The sequence below is a fragment of the Rhea pennata genome, chromosome 14, assembly GCF_028389875.1.
Source record: "Rhea pennata isolate bPtePen1 chromosome 14, bPtePen1.pri, whole genome shotgun sequence".
Classification (NCBI taxonomy): domain Eukaryota; kingdom Metazoa; phylum Chordata; class Aves; order Rheiformes; family Rheidae; genus Rhea; species Rhea pennata.
In genome coordinates this window covers 12,000,158-12,022,554 of record NC_084676.1, presented here as the reverse complement: position 1 = coordinate 12,022,554, position 22,397 = coordinate 12,000,158, and the positions used below count along the sequence as shown (strand labels likewise).

Below are 22,397 nucleotides of genomic sequence, written 5' to 3'. Positions count from 1 at the left end.
TCTCTGGTGGTAGTACCATGCTGAGTGTCTCAGAAGAGGAAAAAGAGAGGGCACCTAACCATAACAGTAGGAAAGAAGCAGTTGCAATACATATAAAGCGGAAATGGAGAAATGATTCTTCAGTGGAGCTCACTCAGCATTTTTGGAAAGTATAAGATCCGGCTTTCAGTTCTTCCAATCACTGCGCTGAAATCTTCATCAGCTAAAATGTCCTATTTTGTGTTGTTTTGCTGGATTCTGATACAGACCTTTATAGGTGAGTCTTTACCTGCTTTTCTCTGTGCTTTCTCAGAAAACAAAAATTATATAATGCTAAAAACAGTGGCACTTGTGTTGCCTGTGTATGTATACACCTCAGTAAAAAAAGGTTGTAGTTGTATACAGAATTTCAAAAGATTTTAAACATTAATACCGTTCAAAAATATTTTCAGTTATTAAAACCTAAGTGGCTTTCTCTGTGTATAGGGTTGATTAGTTCTCCTTGTCCCTCAAATTATGTAATTTCTTTACCATTAAGTGAGTACTACTGGCTTTGCTTCTGCATCCACAACCATACAGTGCTGATACAGCCCCAGTCAGGGAATTGCAATATTGACAGAGTAATGAATGTGTGTATGTGTTAAAGAAAGGAATTTCTGAAGGCCTAAGGGCTATCTCCTGCTATGAGTAGAGTACTGTTGAGGGAGAGCATGTTTCAAAATTCCTCTCTCTCTACTTCCAAAATGTTCAGTGTTTTCCCTTTTAATATCTGATTCCTAAAAGAGATACAAGTCAAAGAAGAGTAACTTGGAAGACTGGGTCGTGGCCAGCACTCATAAGCATGGTTGACATCGGCTACATTTCTGTGCCTGCATTCAGGCACCAGTAGTGGACTTTTCAAAATTGCCTATGCAGCTCGAGGAGATGATTTCACCTACTTTTAGCAGGGTCTGATGAGCTCCTAATGGGAACTGTGCTCTTAAATCACTTAGGCATTTCAAGAAATTTTATCTTAGATGACTAGTTATTACATTTAATCAGCCAGCCTCTAACACAATGAAATATCAAGTATAATCTTTATAGCTATTGCAGTGTTCTTAAATCAGTCTGAAAAGTAATGGAAAGGTTTGATTATTGATGGAATACAAGAAAGAGGTGGTTCATGCCCTGTTAAGATCTATGAGGCAAGTTAACACAACCGCAGCCTACATGGTGTCTGCTGCATAGACAGAGCTTCATAGGCACTTTGCTGCAGTCCAAGGAATTATATAGTATTTTTGATCTGTTGCTGGACTCAGAAGGTGGAGCATGAGTGCTCTATCCTCACTGCATTTTCATCCTCAAAATAAATCGAAGGTACTTGTCTTCATTTAATCTTATTTCAAAAACATTCTTATATGCAGAGCTCCTGGAGAGCGAGACCAACTTTTTATTACCTTCCTCTCTCTAATCCATCTCAGCACTGAGAATGAGTAGTCTTGGTACTCCAGAAAACAACACAGTGGGCAGCTGAAGGCTGCTTTCCTATTTACCAATGATTTTCTCTGCAATTTCATAAGTAACGGAAGCTTTAAGGAAAAATATAAAAAACAGTATTGGTAGGGAAAAGATGTCAAGTATCTTCTACAAAAAAAAAAAAAAAAAAAAAAAAAAAAAGGCAAATTATTCCAGAAGCAATTCAGGAAAAAACATTCTTTTTCAATTACTGTTCTTAGCTGGAGGATGTGTCTTTGTTCATGCAATGGACAAATCTACAAGAGAAAAGGAACTCTTGGAGTTACTGCCTAATTCTTACATTAATAGGAGGTAACTAATACTATAATACAATCCAACCTCACTGACTTTAACGGGACTGCCCAGGAATAGCTGATGCCTTGTGTCAAAATTCAATGCCCAGGAGGGTCACAGCCAAGAACAAGGTGTCAGGATATAAATGTCCCAGAAATCTCTTTCTTAATTTCAAAGGCATTTGAATTCAGTCTTATTTACTATTTCTTTTGGAAGTTCCTCTGTAGATGGGGCTGCAGCTAAGAAAGAAGATATTTAGTCCTCGCACAGATTCGTACTGTTGAAGCAAGACTGTCGCAGTATCTTAGCTCTCACTGCTAACCAGCAGTGAAGGCAGATGTTAGGAACATTAGCTCTGTATAGATTAAGAGGATTTGAAACTGCAAAAACTATAATTTTCCCATCAGTACTGCTAGGAAACTGCGTTGGAGACCCTCTGGTGCCTTATTTCTTCCTTCTTCTTTTTATTCTTTGTTTAATAAACTCAGCTCTATGTTTCTTTCAAGAGGAGAGTAGGTAATTTTTTATTTGTTGAACAGTTGTCTAATAAACAGTGGAGAAATGATGAAATGGAAATGATGAATGAAATTCCTCAAATAACAGTTACCTGAACTCCAAGAGTAGTTCATGCTGGCCTTGATTTTATACACATCGTTTTGGGGGTGACCTGAAAATGTGTGTTGACCCATTCCAGTGACTAATTCCCTGCTCATCTGTGGATACTTTCAAGATCCATGGGACGTATTGTTTTGCTCTGCCATCACAGAAAGAGGGCTGAATGCTCTCTTTGGCTGCAACATAGCAAATGAACCTACCCTTTCCAAGAAGTAAATCAGGCAGCCATCTTATATAGCCTTAATACTTCATTTTTTTGGCATATCCTAGCTTCAATTCAGTACAAATGTCTTTCACACCATATTACATATTGCTTTGTCTCTTCCACTCTTTTAGCATTTGGAGTTGTGGAAACCTGAAGTGGTTGGCTTATCTTGCCAACCGGATAAGCAATAATGAAACTAAAATGTCATCCCAGTAACAAGTAACGAGGCAGAATGCTGCAAACAAAAATCTTACCCGGGGAATAGTCCATTAAAGGCAAAACAAAACAGACACAGACACTGTTGGAAGCATCTCTGTTTGCTCTCTAGGAGTCATGCTAAAAAGAAAAGGCATTCAATCAGCTGGCAAAATAGACCTGTTGAGCAAACCAGTGTCAAAGCTGGTGATAACAGTGGTAGCTGTGGTGACTCCTCTTTGGGATAAACAAACTGACCATGAGAAATCAGAATGGTAGATTACCCTCTTGCTGCAATAAAGGATCAAATGTAGATGTTCCCCCCGGTCCTCAGTTCCTGTTTTGCTGTACCTTAATGGTAACACGGGGAAAGGCAGAAGGATCAACATAGACAAAGATGAATGCAGACCAGAAGAGATTTGTCCCCATAAGTGAATATTTCTTTTTAGTGTGGTGCCTTCACAAGGAAGAAATTCCTTTTAGGCCTAATTTGGGAATTGCATGGACAGGTAAGGGGGAATGACATGTAACAAAGATTCAAACTAGATGCTAAGATGGGTATTGCCTGTAAACACAAAGTAAAGTTGATCGTGAAGAGTAAGAGCACAAATAAAATGTGAATCTGCTCTTTTTTACATCAATATAATGCTAGTAATTAAAGCTCATGTGGATACTGTGCTCTGCAAGGGATGCACCAATCTGTAACTTGAGCAATTGGCCAGGCTTGCTCAGAAATGCAAGGAGCAGCACACTTTCCCAGAGTAGTTTCACACAGACAGACCCCATTGATCTGCCATCGTAAGCTGGCTCTGTCTAGGAGATCTTTTTAATGACGATTTTAATGGGTGTTTGATCTTACTTGCCTCCTCCAGGCCAAGCAGCTACTGACTGAGGTCAGTCTTTCTTTTCCTCCCATGTTGTGTTGCGTAGGTAGAACCACACATCTATTAGCTGCCAAAATTCCTCACTCTTCTTTCTTTGTTCTTCCTTGACAGCGCACACCCTATCTGACACTGCTGTAAGAGGAGAAATAGGGCGCTCTGTTACATTACCTTGCGTCTACAAAGTAGCAAGATGGAGAGACGTCTCAGATATGTGCTGGGGCAAGGGCAAGTGCCCAAATTCAAAATGTAATAACAAAATTTTGCACACAACTGGGAATAGAGTGACATTCAGAAAATCTCAGAGATACAATCTTCAGGGTTATATTTCCTATGGAGATGTGTCTCTCACAATAAAGGAAGTGGAGGAAGAAGATGCAGGTGTATACTGCTGCCGCATAGAAATCCCTGGCTGGTTCAATGACATCAAACTGAACATTAAGCTGGAGGTGGTCAGAGGTGAGGATTTTTGGCTTTTTCTATATAGTCAATGTTTAGAAACCTGTCACTGGGTATGAGTTTAAAAACTGGGTGTAGCTTTTTGCCCAAAAAACAAAAATTACTGAAAAAGGTAGGTTTAAGTGGGGGTCCAAACTAGTTGCAAATTTGAGTCAAATTCAATAAGCAATTTTGATGAGAAAATAGTAACGTTCACTTTTTTCTCTTTTCAAAGGAAAGATTTAATTGCTCATTTTGAAAGTACATTTGAGTTTTTAAACAACTATGTAACTGAAAAACGGAATTTAGCATTATTAAAGGCCCTTGGAATGAAACTCATTATTTTGTTTTGGGTTCAGCCCAGCAAGCTTTTCACCCTAAGATTTTCATTTTGTTTGTTTCATAAGGAGATCCACATTTTTTGTAAATTCTATCTCAGAGTCTCAAAGGACTTTTTCCTTTTCCCATTATTTTGCAGAACTGCAAGATAAAGTAAGGGTCTTGCAAAGCAGAGAGGAGGTTGAAAAGCATTGCAAAGCTCAGAAAAAAGATCCAGCTTCCACACAGCAGAAAGAAAAATTTATTTCACAGGTGCAATTGGTGATGATTTATACAGAAGTCTGTATAGGCCTGCTATAAACAATGTAACTGGAGAGTGGGGCAAAAATACCGCAGTGCCTTTCTATGCCAGAGTTTGAAGACAGTGGAGCTCAAAAAAAAAAAAAAAAAAAAAAAAAAAAAAAAAGGAGCTGCTCTTATCAAAAAAGCTCTTGGCTGAAAATTGGACTTTTTTATTTAGAACATGTGTGGGACTCCCTGCCTTCCTTAGCTTTTTATCAGAACAGTGAATCTGATAAGTTTGTAAATTTTGAGGATTGACCATAACAGGTTTTGGCGTTTTCCGTTCTGTGCGAGGGTCAAGGAGTGGATACTTTAAATGTGCTGTTACTTAGGACTCCTTTTTACTTGAAAAAAAAAAGACCTTAAAAATCCCTGATTCCCAGATAGGTTGGGTTAGCTGAGGTCTGGGGTGGCTGACCTGCTGACCATGCTCTGATTTAGTGTCTCTTCTTTCTTTGTCTGCTTTCCCTCAGCAACAACTCTGCCAACGAGAACCAGGCTTCAGACAACAAGGTTAACCCTGACTCCTTCAGGTATCACAGGCAATCAGGGACAGTAGCTCCCACCACCTAGGATGCAGCACGCTCCCAGAAAGTTTAATTTTGACTTGTGGGAAGTATGCATCAGACTAAGATACACACTTGTGTAGTTGGGGATATTCCTGCTACTGTTCCTTTTACTTTTATTAGATGTGGAGAAAATGGAGGAAAGAAGAATGTCATAGAACAGATTTAGGGCGAAGTGTAATGTTCACATCCTCCCTGTGGTTTTCAGCATCTGTGAGGTTTTTGTTTATCTGAATTTGTTTAGTTGTAGTGCTAAGAAGCCTGAATCTCTAACTCCAGTGCAAATTTACATTGCTATAGTTGCATGTGTACAAGCTACCTGTGTCCTGTTCAGGTCTTCAGTAAAATTCAAGCACCTGAAGTTGAAGGGTTGTTGGAGGATCTAGCTAAGGAAAATAAGGTCTTCATTTTCTTTTCCTGATTTTCTGATCACACTCTTTGACAAGTAATGGCTGGTAGTCAGTGATGTTATCATGGCACTACCATGTTAAAAAAAAAGCGAGAGATTGACTGATTACTCTTATACTTGGGCTGGGACAGTGGACAGTAGGCACTGTGTGAAAATGAAACCATCCTAACCAGCAGGAAAATGTGATACATAAAATGTTTCACATCTACCAAATGCAAGTTTATATTCCCAATGGAAAATATGTCTAATAAAAAAGAATATGTAATAGGAAAACAGGAATATACTGCTGCTGCCCAGCTTTCTTACAAAATAGAGCAAAATCTTAAGTTTCAGGTTGAAAAATATTAATGAAGGATTCTTCTTTGTATGGGATGTGCAGAGATCCGCTCAGCTGTCATGAGGGAGCTGATCAGGGCTAAAAAACTTAAGGAAGTTTAGGTAATTCACTTAAAAATGTGTTCTGGAAAGTTTGAAAAAGCAAAACTAGAAACTTGGGGATTGGTCTCATTGGGATCTCTTTTCTGCTAATTAGACCACCATTTAAAACAGCTAGTCTCCCAACTTTATTTGCAATATTTTAATGAATAGATAATTTTCATTCATTTCAAGTTTGGTTTTCCTCAAGCTCAGCTGTGAATGTTCTGACCTAGCTGTTCTCTTGATTATGGCTTTTCATGCAGCACCTCCAGTGATGACAACAATCATGACAAAGCCTCGCATTTCCCCCCCGAATTTTAGAAAAACAATTTCTGTTTCCCAAGCAACCTCCAATCTACAAGCAACAGTTACGGCAGAGACTGCTGTCCTCCTGACAACTGTCAGTCCCCCAGCAACAACTACCGAAATAATTGTTCCTCCAACACTTCTTAACCCACCAGCAACTACTGAGTCTCCAACAGTAGTTATGTTGGAGACCTTTGCTCCCCCAACATTCACTATGACAGCAAATGACATTTTTCCAGAAATTACCGTGACGACTAGTGCTCCAGTAGATTTTTCAACTGGTTTTCAAGCAGCTGACATGATGACTGAAGGTAACTACATGTTTGATTCAATAGGATTTACATTGTTCCTGAAGGTACAAAGAGTAACCAGAACCAATCCTTTCTTTTATCTATTTTACATAGATGTTAGTCAGACTCTTGCATTACAGAGGTTTTCCAGATAGACACTACTGTAGATGAGAAGTTTTCTTCTGGGTAACCATACATTTTTCTCTGTGGATTTAGGGAAATATAGATTAAATGTTGCAGATGATGTCAAAATGGGGGAATGGCCAAGATGCTGGGGGGTAGGTCTTCTATTCAGAGGAGTTTCTACAGGGCTGACAGAAAGCTCATGAAGTACAACAGAAATAAATATCAAGTTCTCCATCTGAGATGAATTAACTCCATGCACCAGAGTAGGTCATGGCTGACTGAATAGAAAACAGCTTTACAGAAAGGAATCTGGGAATTTTGGTTGAGAATTTGACTATGGAAATGAAGGTCAGCTGCATACTGAGCCACACTAGCAAGACTGTAAGTAATGGGTCAAGGGAAATGATCGTTTCCGTTTATTAGAACTTAGGAGGCCACGTCTGGATTAGCATGTTTATCAGACCCTCTACATAAGAAAAACTGTGACAAACTGGAGCGAGTCCAGTAGAGGGCTGCTAAGATGGTCAGGCAGCTGGATTTGGTCAACCTGGAGAAGAGAACGTAAAGGAGGGTTTTAATTTAATTGCTGTCTTCAGCTAGCTGGTGGGGATTATAAAGACATAGCCAGACTCTTCTTGGAAGTACACAGTGAAAGGATGAGAGGCAACACACTCAAGCTGCAGCAAGGGAAATTCTGATTAGATATAAGGAAAAATCTTCACAGGGAGGGTGGTTAAAAATTGAGAGAGGAGCCAAAAGAAGCTGTGGAATATCCACTCTTGGAAGTATTCAAATGGCCAAGGCCCTGAGCAACCTGCTCTGACTTCAGTTAGGACTGACTTCAGTGTTAGCCCTGTTCTCAGCAGTAGGTTAGACCAGATGACCTTGTGATAAATTGAATGGTGGGTATGTTTATAAAGTAGAGAAAGGACAATGTTTGTATATCATTGGAGTTTTTCAAAATCAGGAAAATTTTATCTTTGTTTAGTTTTGATATTTATGAACCAAATCTCTTCACCTAGAGTAGCACCATTTGTTTCATTCTCCAAGGAAGTTAATTCTAGGAGTTAAATCTATAGGTTTCACTACCCTCAGATATAGTCCAAACCAGAAACAACACACCTGTCTTTCTGTGGTACCTTTAACTGTCTGCATTCAAGAACAAATTCAGGTTTCCCTTTCCTTTACTCTGTTCTTTCAGGGACCATTATAGTGTGAATATTCATATCACTTTACACTAAATGTATTTTTTAAGAGACTGCTAGTGAATAGGATTGGACAAAAATGGCAGTGAAACAGAGGTCCACTAAACTCTGCATTAATTTTTGCGTTGATTTGGGAAAGGCAATTGAAAAGGTCTATTGAAAAGGTCAGTTAAGAGCGTGTTCTGCTTGAGCAATAAAGTCAATGAGAATTCAATGTATCTTAAAATTGAGTACTTAAATGTCTTCCCAAATGAAGGCTGCTGTTATTATTATTTAGCTGGCAATAGTGACATATTATAGTCCTCATCATCTTTATCCTAGGTTGCTGTTTTGTCCACATTAGTGACTTTTCTACAGATTGATGCCTGCACACGAGGCTGGGTTTTGTGCCTTTTGGGGGTCTTATATCACTTGAAGCTCTTTCTGAACGTTTTCAAAAACATGAACTTTTCAGTAATGTCTCTAATCTTACAGTCATAACCATGTGCCATAGTTAAACCTAGCAACAATAAATTACATCCACAGCTAAACTGTTTAAATGGCTAGCTGCTGAACAGGCTAATAAAGTACATCAGATGTGTGAGTAGGATGACCTGCAAACACTACAACTTGGGTACAAATTTTCATCTCTTGTTTAGCTGATGATGTAAAATTGTGCTAGAAATTTTGAACACCATCAGAAGACCACCCTAAACAACAATCTTTATGAACATTACTTTTCACCTCATTTCAGTGACTACTGAATTCCCAAGTGCACTTCCAAGTTCAGAGGGAACTGAAAATGCAGGCATGTCTCTCCTTACAGAAGATGAACTAACTGTGTGTAAGTATGACAATTTTGCAAGCTCAGAAGCTGCAAAAAGCTGCATATTCAGAGAAATGAAGAAATTGTCATAAACAAAAGTATTGACCACCTTAAAGAGTGTAGCAAATGCTTATTGGTAGTTATTCATTATATCTGGATGCAAAAGCTGTCTGGGATCCACAGCGAAGTTGTCTGAAATCAGGAAGAAGCAATAGATGAGAAATGCGTATTTTCAAGTACCCCAAAGGTAATACATTTTCAGTCACTCATTACTGTCAGATATTTCAGTCTGAGTGAAGATAAGAGTTGTTCTTTGCCTCAGTCCAAACTTCAATTCTCAGATATATGATTTGTCATCAGTGTGAATTCGTTATGTTTTCCATTTAATATCCTCTCTGACTGCAGTGAGGTTTGAATCTTGTTTTATATATATTCAGTTATGCGGCCTGCAGGCTCAGCTATTCAGTACCCAACACATGTCCTTGGTCATGACGGAAAATAATAGGTAATTACCACAACTATTAGTCATTCCTTCAAGTAACTGGGATGCAAAATCTTAGCATATTTGATAAATAAACTTAATGTAAGTTTGCCTGCTCTAGATTCCTCTTTTAATCTTGCTGGGTTTCCATGGGAACTCCTGACACAATATTAGCTTGAATATAGGCTCTTCGTTTCTAATCAAATACCACTAAAACCTTTCACCTACCGTACACGATGGTACAGTGGAGGTGCTCTCATGGATCCTCATCTGTGGTTTTTAGAAACTTTAAATGGATAATGAAAGAAACTGCCAGAAATGTTCTGTTTTCACTGAAGAGATGAAGACAACATGGTACTCAGAAGGCATTTTCTCTCAGTCAAGTGCAAATGACAAATAGCCCGTATTATTCAGATCTGCCTACCAGATGCCTGCAAACAAGACTTCAAAAAAAGGAAAGCTAAAATTCAAGGATGACACATCAATATTTTGCTGCTTTTAGTTTCAGCTATTGCCAAAAGTCTCCTGTGATCCTAATACAAAGTATTAAAGTAATCTGTATGGGTTTTTGCAGGTCTTGTTTTGATAGCTCTGGAGACTTGCATGGGAAACAGGATTTATGAAACTGTTCTTTAATGTCCCTGGACAGGGCTCACAGAAGACACTTCGTAACAGATCTTGTGAGCATCTGTGAGCATTTCTCTCCATTCAGTTTCATTTCTCTTCTTTCTGAGTTGTAAACTTCATTTTATCCGTTAGCTAAATTGTCTCCCATTTTATACCATAGGGTGATTTTTTGCACCTGCAGCTACCGGGCTTCTCTCCTATTTGTTCTTGGAGCCCTGTCTGGCACTCTCATGCTCACTGAAGACTTGCTCAGAGCCACTTTGGTGCTTTGTTCTCCTGCTCTCATGCCTGGTTTCTGAAATATCCTTCACGTGGGATGAGAATGAAGAATTTCTTCCTTTATAAAGTCATCCTTTGAATGCACCCCAATTTGTCATTTTGGAAAATCTTGTATTTCAGTTACCCACCCCATCTTCTTATCAATCCCAGTTATAGGAGGCTGAACAGACATGCATCTGTGTACAATCCCCTGGCAGAAGACTATGAGACTGGTAAAGAAAGCACAGCATTGAGACTAGGGATAGAGATGCCAGTTGCTCTTACGGTCCCAACAAGAAACTATGGAGCATGCAGAGCTAGCTCTAGGCGTGAGGCACCTATCTTTTTACACAGGGCCCTATGCTTTTGACACCAGCAGCCTCTTTACTCTAGCAGGGAATGGAGCACCAACTGGACAACGGCACGTGCACAGCAGTCGCTTTGCATGCACATGGCTGTCCTGGCTGTCCTGGCTTACCACCACACGTAACAGGCATAGGCAAAAGTCTGTGTGAGGCACATGCAAAACATCTGGATGTGCTCTGTGTGACCAGCAGGTCTGGCTATGTGGCAGAGGAAAGACCATGCATGACTTGCTTCAGCAGGACTTGAGAAGCAGTTGTTTATTGCACTTTGCTAGAAAGTAGGACTAAATCCAATAGGCAACAGAAATACTTACGCTAATCTCCTTCTCTGAATCATCTCCCCGTCTTCCCTTGACTGTAGAGGGAGCATAAGGACATCACTCAGCCAAGGTAGAGAACAACTATATTCTCTCATTGTCAAATAGGGAGTTTCAGAAACGGTCTTAGTGTTGGGATTCTTAGGGCAACTTAAATTGTCACTGCAGGTTATAAAGAGTAACCATAGATCGAATAACAGCAAACAACATATCACGCTTACATGAGTCATCGTTTGCTCCCACCTATGCAAAAATTTGTGATGTGTTATTTTCAAGGCCAAACTCCCACAATACAAAAAAATACTGCAGAGTAATAGAGTATTACCTAGCAACAGCAATAAGCCAAGTTACATTCTGGATTTACTCTCCTTTTTCTCTGTGAAATAATGCGTTCAACAGATTAACATCTCTGTTAAAACAAACTCCAGCCTTATCACAATGCAATGAAAGGCTAGCTTGTGGCTGATCGCTGTACTGACATTAGCACAGTGACTGGGAGAGAAACACAGGACTGAAACAACCCTCCACCTTTAAGTGCAACTCTTACACTAAGGGTGCAAAAGTCTCAGATTAGCCATTATCCCCATATGCTTAGGCATATCCTTCCTTTTGCTACAGATAAATTCTAGGACTCTTTGGGGAACAAATTTTAATTTTAAAGGGGCTGTACTTTACAAATGGCTCATTATTTTTAAAATTAGGTGATACAAGTGGGATTGTACTAAGCATTGCATATTCCTACATGAGCATCACATGACAGGAAAGTTTCTGAATTTGTGAAAAGCTGAGTGAAAGATTAGGAAAAAAGGCTGCTAGAGGCATTGAAGAGTTTTATGGAGGGGGCCCTGTTTGTAGTCGGTAAAAGTAGACTATAAGTCAAGCACAGACAAAACCTGGTCCTTTTTTATTAGATATAATTACAGTGAATTTTGTAGTCTATTTTTAATGGTATTTGAATTCCATGTTAAATATAAAGGAGAGAATGGTTTCAAGGAGATCAGAATACAACATGTTATCTGAAGAACAAAGAAAATCTTTCTGCACTAAGTATACATTTGCTGAGTATACACATAAGCTTATCTTTATTTTTTTTTGGTAGCAAATTGATTAATTCTATTTAGCCCTACAGTTAAGTATAAGCTGCATCACAAATCTGAACACCAAATACTGAGGCTGTCTTGGTCACCAGACAGACTGGAATTTTTCTGAATGGACAGTTATTTGTAAGCAGTTCCTGAGGGGACAGCAATTTCCTCAACTCTTCTAACAGGATTATTATGAACATCTGATTGTACCCATCACCATGCAACATTCTGAGGGTCTCGTGCATTCAACATATCCTTTCGCCGTGGTATCAGGCACATTAAATCTGTTACACACGTCCAGGCAAATATGACTGATCTAGTCTCCAGTACATTTTGCTAGTACGGAAGCTCTGCATTTGTTCTCTTATCGAAACCTTGAAACCACTATTCCTCACCATCTTTCTATGCATTAGTATGACCTAGAACAAGAAGTGAGCTGAGGTTTCAGTTTGCTCAACTGAGTGACTTCTGAGTTTTTAAGATGCTACTAAGCATTGGGCACTTCCTGTATTGATCCAAGAGCTCCAAATACTTAAATATTTCATCACCTTGAAGCAGAAGGTCACAATGAACCGAGGGCAAGACTGTACCACCCTGTTGTGATTTAATTTCACTAGCAAAAGTAAAATAGTAGGATCATAGGATAATAATAGAAAAGCTAGCTGCAAGAGCTCTTGAGCATTCATTTAGTTCATCCCCATATCCAAAGCTTGGTAAACTAGAACTGAATTATTCTTAAGACCTAAGACAGACAGAAAGAAATACATCATCTTCACAGAGCTATCTTAGATCTGTGGAAAATCATCTGAACCTGCAGATATGACCTGTGATTCTCAGTAATAATGTGTGATCATGCATGATTCTGACCACTGTTAAGCTGAGGAGGTTCTGTTGCTTAGTATTGTGTCATTTTTACTACATCATCTACCATCTTGTGCTTACAAAAATGAAAACTCTCCCACAGGAGACAAGTTTCTTCTATCATTCTTCATGGGCTATTCCTGGGATGCTTCTTCTTTCCTTGATAAAGACTGACTTTTCCTGATGAATGCCTGATACACATTTTTTGGCTACAACAGATTTTTCACTACTGGCTGATTGCAAGGTGCTTTATTTCTCTTGTTCAGTGCCCTCCTTGTTCACTGAGAGTTCATTATCCTCTGATTAATGTGATGACAACTATAGTGACCCTCAAAGTTCTGCATTCATTCAGCTGATTGTGCCAGTAATAACTATTTCAATTTCTTCTGTTTTCAGATATTTCAGGAAGTTCAAACAGCAAGGCGAAGAGAAATGATTATCAGGTAAAACTTCCTCTAAGCTTTAAAAATGTTTGGTTAACTAGAAGCCAGAAGGACATCAGGACTTGCTAGTGAATTTTAAGGCATTCATGCTAAATGGACAATGTTCACAAACTAGTAGCTTGAATTTTTATTTAGAAATCCAGGAAGAGTTTTAGAGTGGTTTATTTAGTTTTGTTTAGACTTTTTGTTGGACTTCCTTAAGAAGCTCATGTTTGGTGGGGTAAATCTAGGCCCAAATGCTTCAGAGCAAGAAGTATTAAATATTAAACCAGTAATTCATTTTGCTTATCTTCTGACATTTCTTCTCCGTACTTTGCACATACAAGCTCAGAAAAGTGTTGCAAACGCCAGCTCCTAGCAGATACTTCAGAGCTCTTAGCCACTGGGACAACCCAGACTTGTATGAGTAGGTCTGAAGTAAAGCATGCTTTTAAAGTCTTTTCAGTTTTCTCTTCTTCTTTCCAGTTTCCAATCTATGTCGTTCTCGTCATCTGTTCCATAGCGGCATCCATTCTTTTCATGTTGATGCTCTCATCACTGTTATGGAAATGTAAGTATCCCTGAGCACATAATTTTTTAATGCTTCTAATGCAGGCTTAATACAGATGTCCTTCTACATCTCTGGTTAATCTTCGCTGTCTTCAGGAATTCAGGACAGAGAACAAACTAATGAGCAGTGCACTTCTTGACCCAGTTCTCCATGTCAGGCCACCTTAAAGCTCGCCTATCCTTGTTATAGGTGATATCAGGGTGTGTCCAGGGATCCTTACTGTCATACAGTGGCACTGTCAGGACAGATGGGCTATAGGAAGTGGGACTAGACTATGCAGGCCTTGCTTCTCCTCATCCTGATGTTTCAGTGCTGACATAAAGGCAGATGCAAACTCCTCGCTACCTGGTGCTGCTGGTTGTCAGGTCAGCACCATGATCTGGAGAACTGCTATGCTCCTCTGGCCTCTGTGATAATGTTCTGCTCATTTTGTGGGGGCACTGTCCTTGCTCCAGGACTGTGTTACCATGAGGGGACCAAGGAGATCTCAGAGCTGCTGTGGATACAGCAGCAACCTCTGCACTCCACTTGTCACACCTGACTCATTTTGTTGGCACTTGCTTTATAGTAACATAGCTCCACAGTTTCCTGGAATTGCTCCTTACGGACATCAGTGTAACTTAAATCAGAATGAGATCCTTTGTTTCCTGCTTAGCCCACAGAAATTTTGCAGCTCACTGTGTTGTTTTCTGAATCCACTTGACTGATCCATTATGGATTTCTTTTTGCCATTGTGAAATTAACTTTATTTTGCTTCTAGGTAAACACTCAAGGATGTTTAAAATAAAAAGGTAATTCATTTTGTAATATTCTACTAACAATTCCAGTTAACTCCAGCTAATTTTTCTTAGAGGCAGGAAGGTAGTTGCCACTGATCTCAGTAGGTGTAGAATTGGCTTCTGGTTCTTATTACCCAAATTGGGTTATGAGCTAATTTCAGACAACTTCATTTCAGAAAAATCAAACAGTGTTTCCTGTAAAATGCTCAGACAAATAGACACTCAAAGCACTGGAGAGTTTGGGCTACTGGTGCTTACTGTAATGTAGTGACCCCACTTTAGGGAAATAATTGATGTATTTTATACTTTGATCAAATACCAGAATGTCACTCTTCTGTCATCCATAATGGTATAAACCAAGATGATCAATGATGATCATGATCAGATGGCAAATGTTTCCTTTCTTCTTATGATTGCTCAGGGTGGCCTCAGGGATTTACAGTCCACTATGGAGAGGCAATTCATGCTGACACACAAAGAGACTTGGCCCCATGAAGGTCTCACTACAGCAGTGTGGCAAACTGAAACTTTCCACCATATGACAAATCCTGCAGCTCTCATGTGGCCACTACACATTGACATATCCTCCTTGAGTCACACCACTCTATGTGAGGTGATTCTGAGACAGATACGAAGTATGTAAATCTGATGAGTCACCCACTGCAGGTGTTCCTAATAACTTCATGTCTTCTGGCTGATCTGGAAAAAAGGTTTTTCTTCAGACAGACCATTGGATAGTCCAGTGAAGTACCACCCTTCGGTCAATGACTAATGATTTTCAATGGTAGATATATACCAGCTACTCTACTCTGTATCCAGCTTAGGAGATAAGAATTGGGGGCCAAAAGGGGCTTTTTTCTGAATCTCATGCTGATCATCTCCCAACTGTCATTGTAAGATGTGAACAGCCCTTTCATATGATTTAGACTAATGTAAACAAGGTAAATATTTCACCAGTGTAAGTAAGCAGGTATTGCACCACTGCAGTCAGTGATGCCAGCAGTTTCTGGTCTCAGCTTCCATGGGAAATTGCAAATGTTAAAGTTAAGAAAGGATGTTCTGAAGCAGCAATACTTTTGTTTGCTCCATGCATAGTGATCTGTTTCTTACTGCAGCCTTGGACCACCGGAAGAGCATGATAAAGGTTTTAGTGATGTTGAAGGAGAAAACGGCCTCTCCATCTTGTGAACAGCCACCATATCATCTGTAGATGCCTTGGAAGAAAGTACGGCTACATTGCAAATAAGAAGGCGCTGCTTCATGCTGCATTGAGAAAGAAGGTTCATTTGTTAGGAGCCCTCAAAAATCAAACTGAACTGTGAAAATTTGAAATTTTCATGCAAAATGTGTTACATTACCTTTAAAACTCATTGCATAAAAAAGCTTCTCTGAGAATGTGCTGTATTCATTATTCATAGTAGCTTTTGGAATCTACTTTCTTACTAATAGCATGTTACAGAACTGAATTTGTTTTTCTTCAGGTTTTACTAATGTTCTTGATTGAATACAACCTATGCTGTGAGGAACAGAAGACAGGAGAAATAACTCCTGCTGCTGCCTAATTTTGAAGTGTAAAAAGGGAAAAATAAAGTCAGTAAATGCAGTTTCTTATTGCTTTTATATAAACAAGAAAAATACTAAGTCACAATAATGCTGCAAGTATAAATCAAAAATGCAGATGGCTTAAGGGTTACCAGTGCTGCTTATGATTCAGCGTGTTTGAATGACCCTTGGAGACTCTTAGTAAACTTACTGTTGTACTGCATTCTTTATGCCATATTCTAAAGCACTGAAATGGGAGTTGGTCAGTCATACCTATAAGGCTGAAATGACTGTTGTGCTAGCTTAGCTTTCCAAGAAGGAACAGTAACATTTCCACAGGCAGGAAATGGTCCAGGAGATGAACCTCCAGGAACATTTTTCTATCCTGCCTCCTTCACCCCATACTGCTTGTTCTGAAACCAGTATCTCCCCAGCAGTATGCATAGGAAATTCCCGGTTATTTACTTGTAATTGCTTTTTGGTACTCATCACTGTGATCTGCATATAACAACAGCTCTCCTGGTGGCATCTTCTTGGTGATGCAGATCTACAACATGTAACCCCAGGGTGATTAAACTGGGCCCTAGTAACCAAGCACAGGGTAGAAAAGTGTTGCCTGGCTGGTTTTTAAGTGGATGAGACTAGGGTGCCCTGTCACACCAGTGTTGCCCATTTATTTTTTCGAGGAGATGCAGGTGAGAAGCACAACACAGCCCACAGTAGCACCTCATAAATGCAGCCATCACTTTGGGGGTCCTTAGGAGGCAGACAAAGCCACCTCAGTGATTTAGAGCAGCACAGGCAAAATTCAAAGTTGTGATCTCCGGAGAAAGGGGCTGAGGCTTGGGCTGTTAAAAGCACATGGAGAAAGAAGAGATGGAGGGTAATGTTCCCCTTCTGCTTCCTCTAGTGAGGCAGAAAGGCTGGGGTAGGGTGCTGCTGCTGTAGGGAGTAAGGTTTTCCCTCCGTCTTCCCTGCTTTGACAAGATGTCTCCCTGCACATATCCCATCCTCAAGGGCACCAACAGGATCTGCTGTGCTTGTTTTCAGGACTTTGGCATGGCAGAGCTGGTAAGCAGGCTGTGGCTGTTTTCATGATCAGTCATCAATTTGTGCTTAGGGCTCATGCTGAGGATAGAGACTGTTGGGACACTCTGGACGACACAGGCAGGGACTAACATGGGCCCCCAGTTAGACAGACTAACTTAGACCACAAGCCTCAGTTTGACATTGGGTTGCCTGAGCAGGAGCCGGAGGTGCAGGCAGCACAACATAGTCATTCTCAAGAGATGTAAAATGCTCCCTGTCCTCCTTGAGCCGTGTAAGTACTGCCGCTCATCTGTCTCTAATGGCAGCTCTGCAACATGAATCTTACCTTCTTTTCAGCTCAGAAAATTGGAACCTTTGGGTAGCTGAAGGGCAGCTTGCTACGGCATGACAGACAGCATTTTGTGACACTAATCACATCCTTCCTGAGGGCCTGGGTTTCAGCTGGGTCAAGGTTTAGGTTTTAAAAAAAAGACTGTGTTGGTAACCAAACCATGGGGAGCCACCACAGCAGGACTGGCCATGGAGGTTCACTCAGGAAGGAGTAACTATGGGATACATCATGGAGGTTTAATATAGGGAGTTGTGGTTCTTGCAACTCTACTGACATGACAAGGGTAACGACTTGCAAGGGAGAGAGTTCTTGGTTACAGGAATAAATCCTGGCATAGTTAACTCCAGGAACTGAGCACTGGAAGTAAAAGTATATTGTGTAGACAGCATTTGAGCAGGAGGAAACATGGTATACCAGACCTGGACTTCCCCATCAGTCACACTCAGGGCTGTGGTGAGACATTTTGACGCTACAGCGTCTTCTCCTGGTCCATGCTGTGGTTTGCCCCAGCATGTGGGAGGCTGGAGAAGTTCCTCCTTGGTGTCCCTCTTAACCTCACTGGCTCCCAGGGTTTCATCACTCTGCTGCTTGTGCTGGTCTAACGGCGCCGTGCCAACGTGAAGCAGAACATCTGAGGAGAGGATGTGGCTTGCAAGCACACGAGCTGGGGTCACTCAGCTGAGATGGGGCTGTGCAATGCTGGCTATTGCAGCTGCCCCAACATCAGAGCACATCAGCTTCCAGGTATGAATACCACACAGATCTACAAAGAATAAAAGGGAGAAAAAAAATCAAAGAGGTACTTCTCTAAAAGAACACGAACGAAATAGCTTCTTCTTTAAGAAAAAAGAAACCTGCTAATTAAGCCAATCAGATCTTCATTGCAGCTTCTAATTAGCAGGCTAATCCTTTTGCTACTATTAATTAGCTCTGCACTAATGACCTCCTCAGAGCAGGGCTGGCTTTTGTGGGGGTGGGCTCCAGCACTTTCTTTGTGGTATTGGCTGGATTTGCAGGTCCTGCTTTGGGAGCTGCAGAAGAAGCAGGATGCAATGAAGTGAGTTTGATCTGACTGGCCATGTGGAACAACAGCCTAGACATGCTGTAGGGAAGCTGTAAGTGTAACTTATGCTGCTGAGCATTTTTATTTATTTCTTTATCCATCCCCATTACTGAGACTGAGGTTTGTGGTTTAGAGTGCAAGCAAGGAAGGGATATCTTTAAATGAAAATATGTTGAAGTAATTCCTGAAGAACTGACCCTGGCTGTCAGTATGTCCAGTGGAAGGTTAAAGTAAGCCTTTTAAAATGTAGCTGGAGGGAAAAGTGCTATTTTCTAGAGCAGAAGAAGCAGAGAAAAATGTAGTTTTTGTGTCTAGTAAGGGAAAAAGTGGAAGAAAGAAGCAGGTTTTTAGAAAGAGGAGGGGGGGGGAAAGACTGACTGAGAGTATGTCATTGCCATCTGGAAATGTTAGTCTTTATTTTTAAAAGACCTTGGAAGGCAAAGAAGTGTGTTTTAGTAAACATGAAGTATTGCAGCCAAGAAAACTTTCCAGCAAGTGGCTTAGAACAATGCATAAAATATAAGCTGCAAAGCCCTGCACTGGCCAGACTAAAAGCTCTCCTTGAGAAAGGGAACCTGCACCCTACCAGCTGTGGTCAGGTGGGTGCTGTAGTGTTGGTGGGTGCAAGTTTCCAGCTCGGTGATGGAAACAGCAGTCTCTGCTCTTGGCAAGCACTTGTGAGCATGGTTGCTCCAGCAGCTCAGCATCTTCTCCCCACAGGTCTCCAGTCCTGCACTGGCCCCAGGTTCGATTTTTTTCTCCCTCTCTGTTTGCACTGTTTTCCTCAGGCCCATGCTTTAAGCTGCTGGAAAAAGCCTTGCTCATGAGAAGGGTTTGGTTGGGGTCTCTCTAAAGCCAGGTCCCCATCAAGTGATGCCCAGGTGGGGGCAGGGCTGCCAAGGCTAGTGGGTGCTTGCTGCTCCTGCCAGAGGCATCTTGTGTAAGGTGCTCTGCTTGGCCTGGGAACCCCTCAGCAAAAGTATTGGGCCTCTTGCTGCCTCTTTGGGGTTGTTCTAGTTTGAGCCTCCTGGCTTCCCCCTTCACTCCTACCGTTCCTGCTTGCCCATAGGGATGGGCTGGGAAAGGACTGTGGCCAGAGTTATAGAGAGTATGTTGAACTTAGGAAAGTGCGTGTCCTCTGCAGTCTCCCTCCTCATGCATACACTTTCCCGCTGGCCTCTCTGGGCTCCTTAAGCTTCCAAAGACTTGCTTACAAGGAAAGCAATTTGTTTTGAAATTGCCATGCATTTTCCCCAGACTAAAATCCTTCAAGATCTTGGTTCTTGCTACCTCTCCGACTGCAAAACATGAACACCTGAAATTGTTGGGGTTTAACACCTCTCTTCAGTGCTCTGAACTGCTGAAGCTATTGCAGTGTTTATTGATTTGTACGGAGAGCCTGTGGCTAAACATAAGTGGCTTCTAGTTTATTCAAAATCTGTGTTAGGCCTAAATGGTGTTGCATCTGAGGAGTCTGGCTTTGCTCCATAGAGCAAGGTGGTTAACTAATGAATGACTTAGCTTTTCATCCAAGTAATAACTTTCAGTGGACCCCAGCACTTCATGGACAATTGTCTGTATCAGAATAACAGATTAAATTGGTTAAAGGAGGTCTAATGTAAAGAGATAATGAGTGAACAAGTGATTGGTATGGAGACAGTAGGGAAAAGTAATTAAAAAGAGAGATCTGAGCATTTGGGGGTATAGGATTGATTAATGAGGAAAAAAGGGGAAAAAATATTGGGAAAAGAAATAGGCAGGGGTTGAGATAGGGGTGTGTGTGTGTATGTACATACATATATATTTACATCCTTTAAAGAGAAATCAGAGGAATGAATTAAAACATTATTTTTTATTAAAACATTATGTATTATTTTGAGATTCATAAGAGACGTCTCTTAATAGACTTTATTGGAGCTGACTGTTGATGATCCCTTTCCTTCTCAGCAACACATTTCATTATTTCTCTGGGTTTGTGTCTGAGCCTTAATGTGCTTTTCTAGACATTCTTTAAGGTTAATATAAATAAATCTGAGATTCAAAGGTGGAATCTAATTGGAGCTTTAGAAATAGAAAGCAGAAGAGAAGAATGTTGCTGAGTACACAGGAAATTAGAAATAAGAATAAATAGCATCATGGGATTTTGGGAAGGAACAGAGATAACTACACAGTGTGAGTTGAATGCATGAAAAAGTAGAAGATTTTATTGTGGTAGAAAGAGGAAATAGCAAGTATTGCCACAGACATAACAGTAGGTGGCAAAATTGAGCTGCAGAGAAACAGCTGGAGTTGGAAGAGACTGTAAAAAGTGATGCAGATTCACTGCCACCAAGGAGAATAAATGCAGAAGTTTCCCACGTAGACAGAGGTCCTGGGCTGAGAGCTTGACCTGTGGCTTGGTGCATTTTCAGCAGGCTTGGCCTAGCTGCTGACTGACACATCCTACTTCTCTTTTGCTGCACCTGTGGTTAAACAATTTCTGGCGCATCTCTGTAATGCTTCTTCCTCTGTGCTCCTGAGGACATGGTGCCCATGCACTCTGTGGCTTGTTTTTCACACAGATTTCTAACCCCAGCTGGGAGCAGCATGGCTTTGGGTGCCCTTGCTAAGTTAAGGTCTTGGCATCTCCAGCAGTCATGCCAGGCAGCAGTGACCTAGTAAAAGAAATATAACCTCTAACCATCCCATAGCTTATCTCCCTATCTACCTGCTATAAAGTTCCTTTAAAAAAGGGTGATGACCCTTGCAGGAGACCCTCAAAACGATGAGGTTTGGGAGTGCTCAGACCTAAGGGCTTAGACTTAGACTGGACTTAGACTGAGGGCTTCCTACAGAGAATCCTTCATTTTCTTACCCTGCAGCTTACCTCAGCATAAGGGCTCCCACTGATACGTAATTGAGGTATTAGGCCAGAGGATACTGCGGGTGCAATGGTGGGTGAAATCTAGCTGGGCAAAATGCACCAAAAGCACTGGGGAAGAGGACATTGGGAAATGTTAAATGCACACATTTGGAAATGCACACAATGGGAAAAAAGAGGAAGGATGCGAGTTGATGGGGGGGTATATAAAATAAAAAAAGTAGCCTCACTTTTAAAAGCCTCAGTTTTTTTTTCTTTAGAAGGGAAAGAAATCTCAATGGATTTGCTTTTCTTTTCCCTTTAGAGTATGGAGGAGAAAGACTAAAATTCATCCTTCTTGTGTATCTTTGCTCTTCAAACACTGCCTCAGAATGAACATTATACATTGGAAGAAATGCTTTGGTTGGAGCTGTTTTCTGGAGGAACAGTTTGTATTTTGTGCCCCTCTAAACGAGGTTCCTGGACGATTGGGGAAAAAAAAATCTATGTGATAAAGTCAACATAAAAGGCAAAGCATGCCCACTTCAGTGGGCCTATGATGTAGCCTTCTAGCAAGAATGCCACTGGCTCTTGATGCCTAGAAGAAAGGAAAATGGTAGAAATTTTCCTGAGTCTCCTGGCTTCTGTAAAACACTGAGTGATCCAAACCAGGGAATGAGTTGTGTCTATAGTTTTCTTATAAGAAACTACCAATATCAGACTTTCCTCTCATGTCCGGGTATATATGCAAAGTAGTTTTAGTGAATCTATGTTGGTACAAAACTGGTGGAAAGCAATGTTTTGTCTTTTCCACAGCATAAATCTGCTTAGCCAAATCTGAGCCAAGTGTATGATGTTTACCTTCTCCTTATTTACTACTAATGCTACCACACTACTCTTTGAAGATAACATCTTTTCATGCTTAGATGTGCATTTAATGGAGATTTGTAGCGTCAGAGT

At 40.6% G+C, this 22,397-nt stretch overlaps 1 protein-coding gene across 1 annotated transcript; it reads left to right on the top strand.

The window, feature by feature from the left end:
* The first annotated feature begins 111 nt into the window (after positions 1–111).
* Positions 112–15,822, top strand: LOC134147006 (hepatitis A virus cellular receptor 1 homolog). Its single transcript, XM_062587705.1, has 6 exons — positions 112–256; positions 3,778–4,122; positions 6,378–6,731; positions 13,237–13,283; positions 13,749–13,833; positions 15,728–15,822. The coding sequence occupies exons 1-6, from the start codon at positions 112–114 to the stop codon at positions 15,820–15,822; spliced, it is 1,071 nt and encodes a 356-aa protein (XP_062443689.1).
* The last annotated feature ends 6,575 nt before the right edge of the window (positions 15,823–22,397 follow it).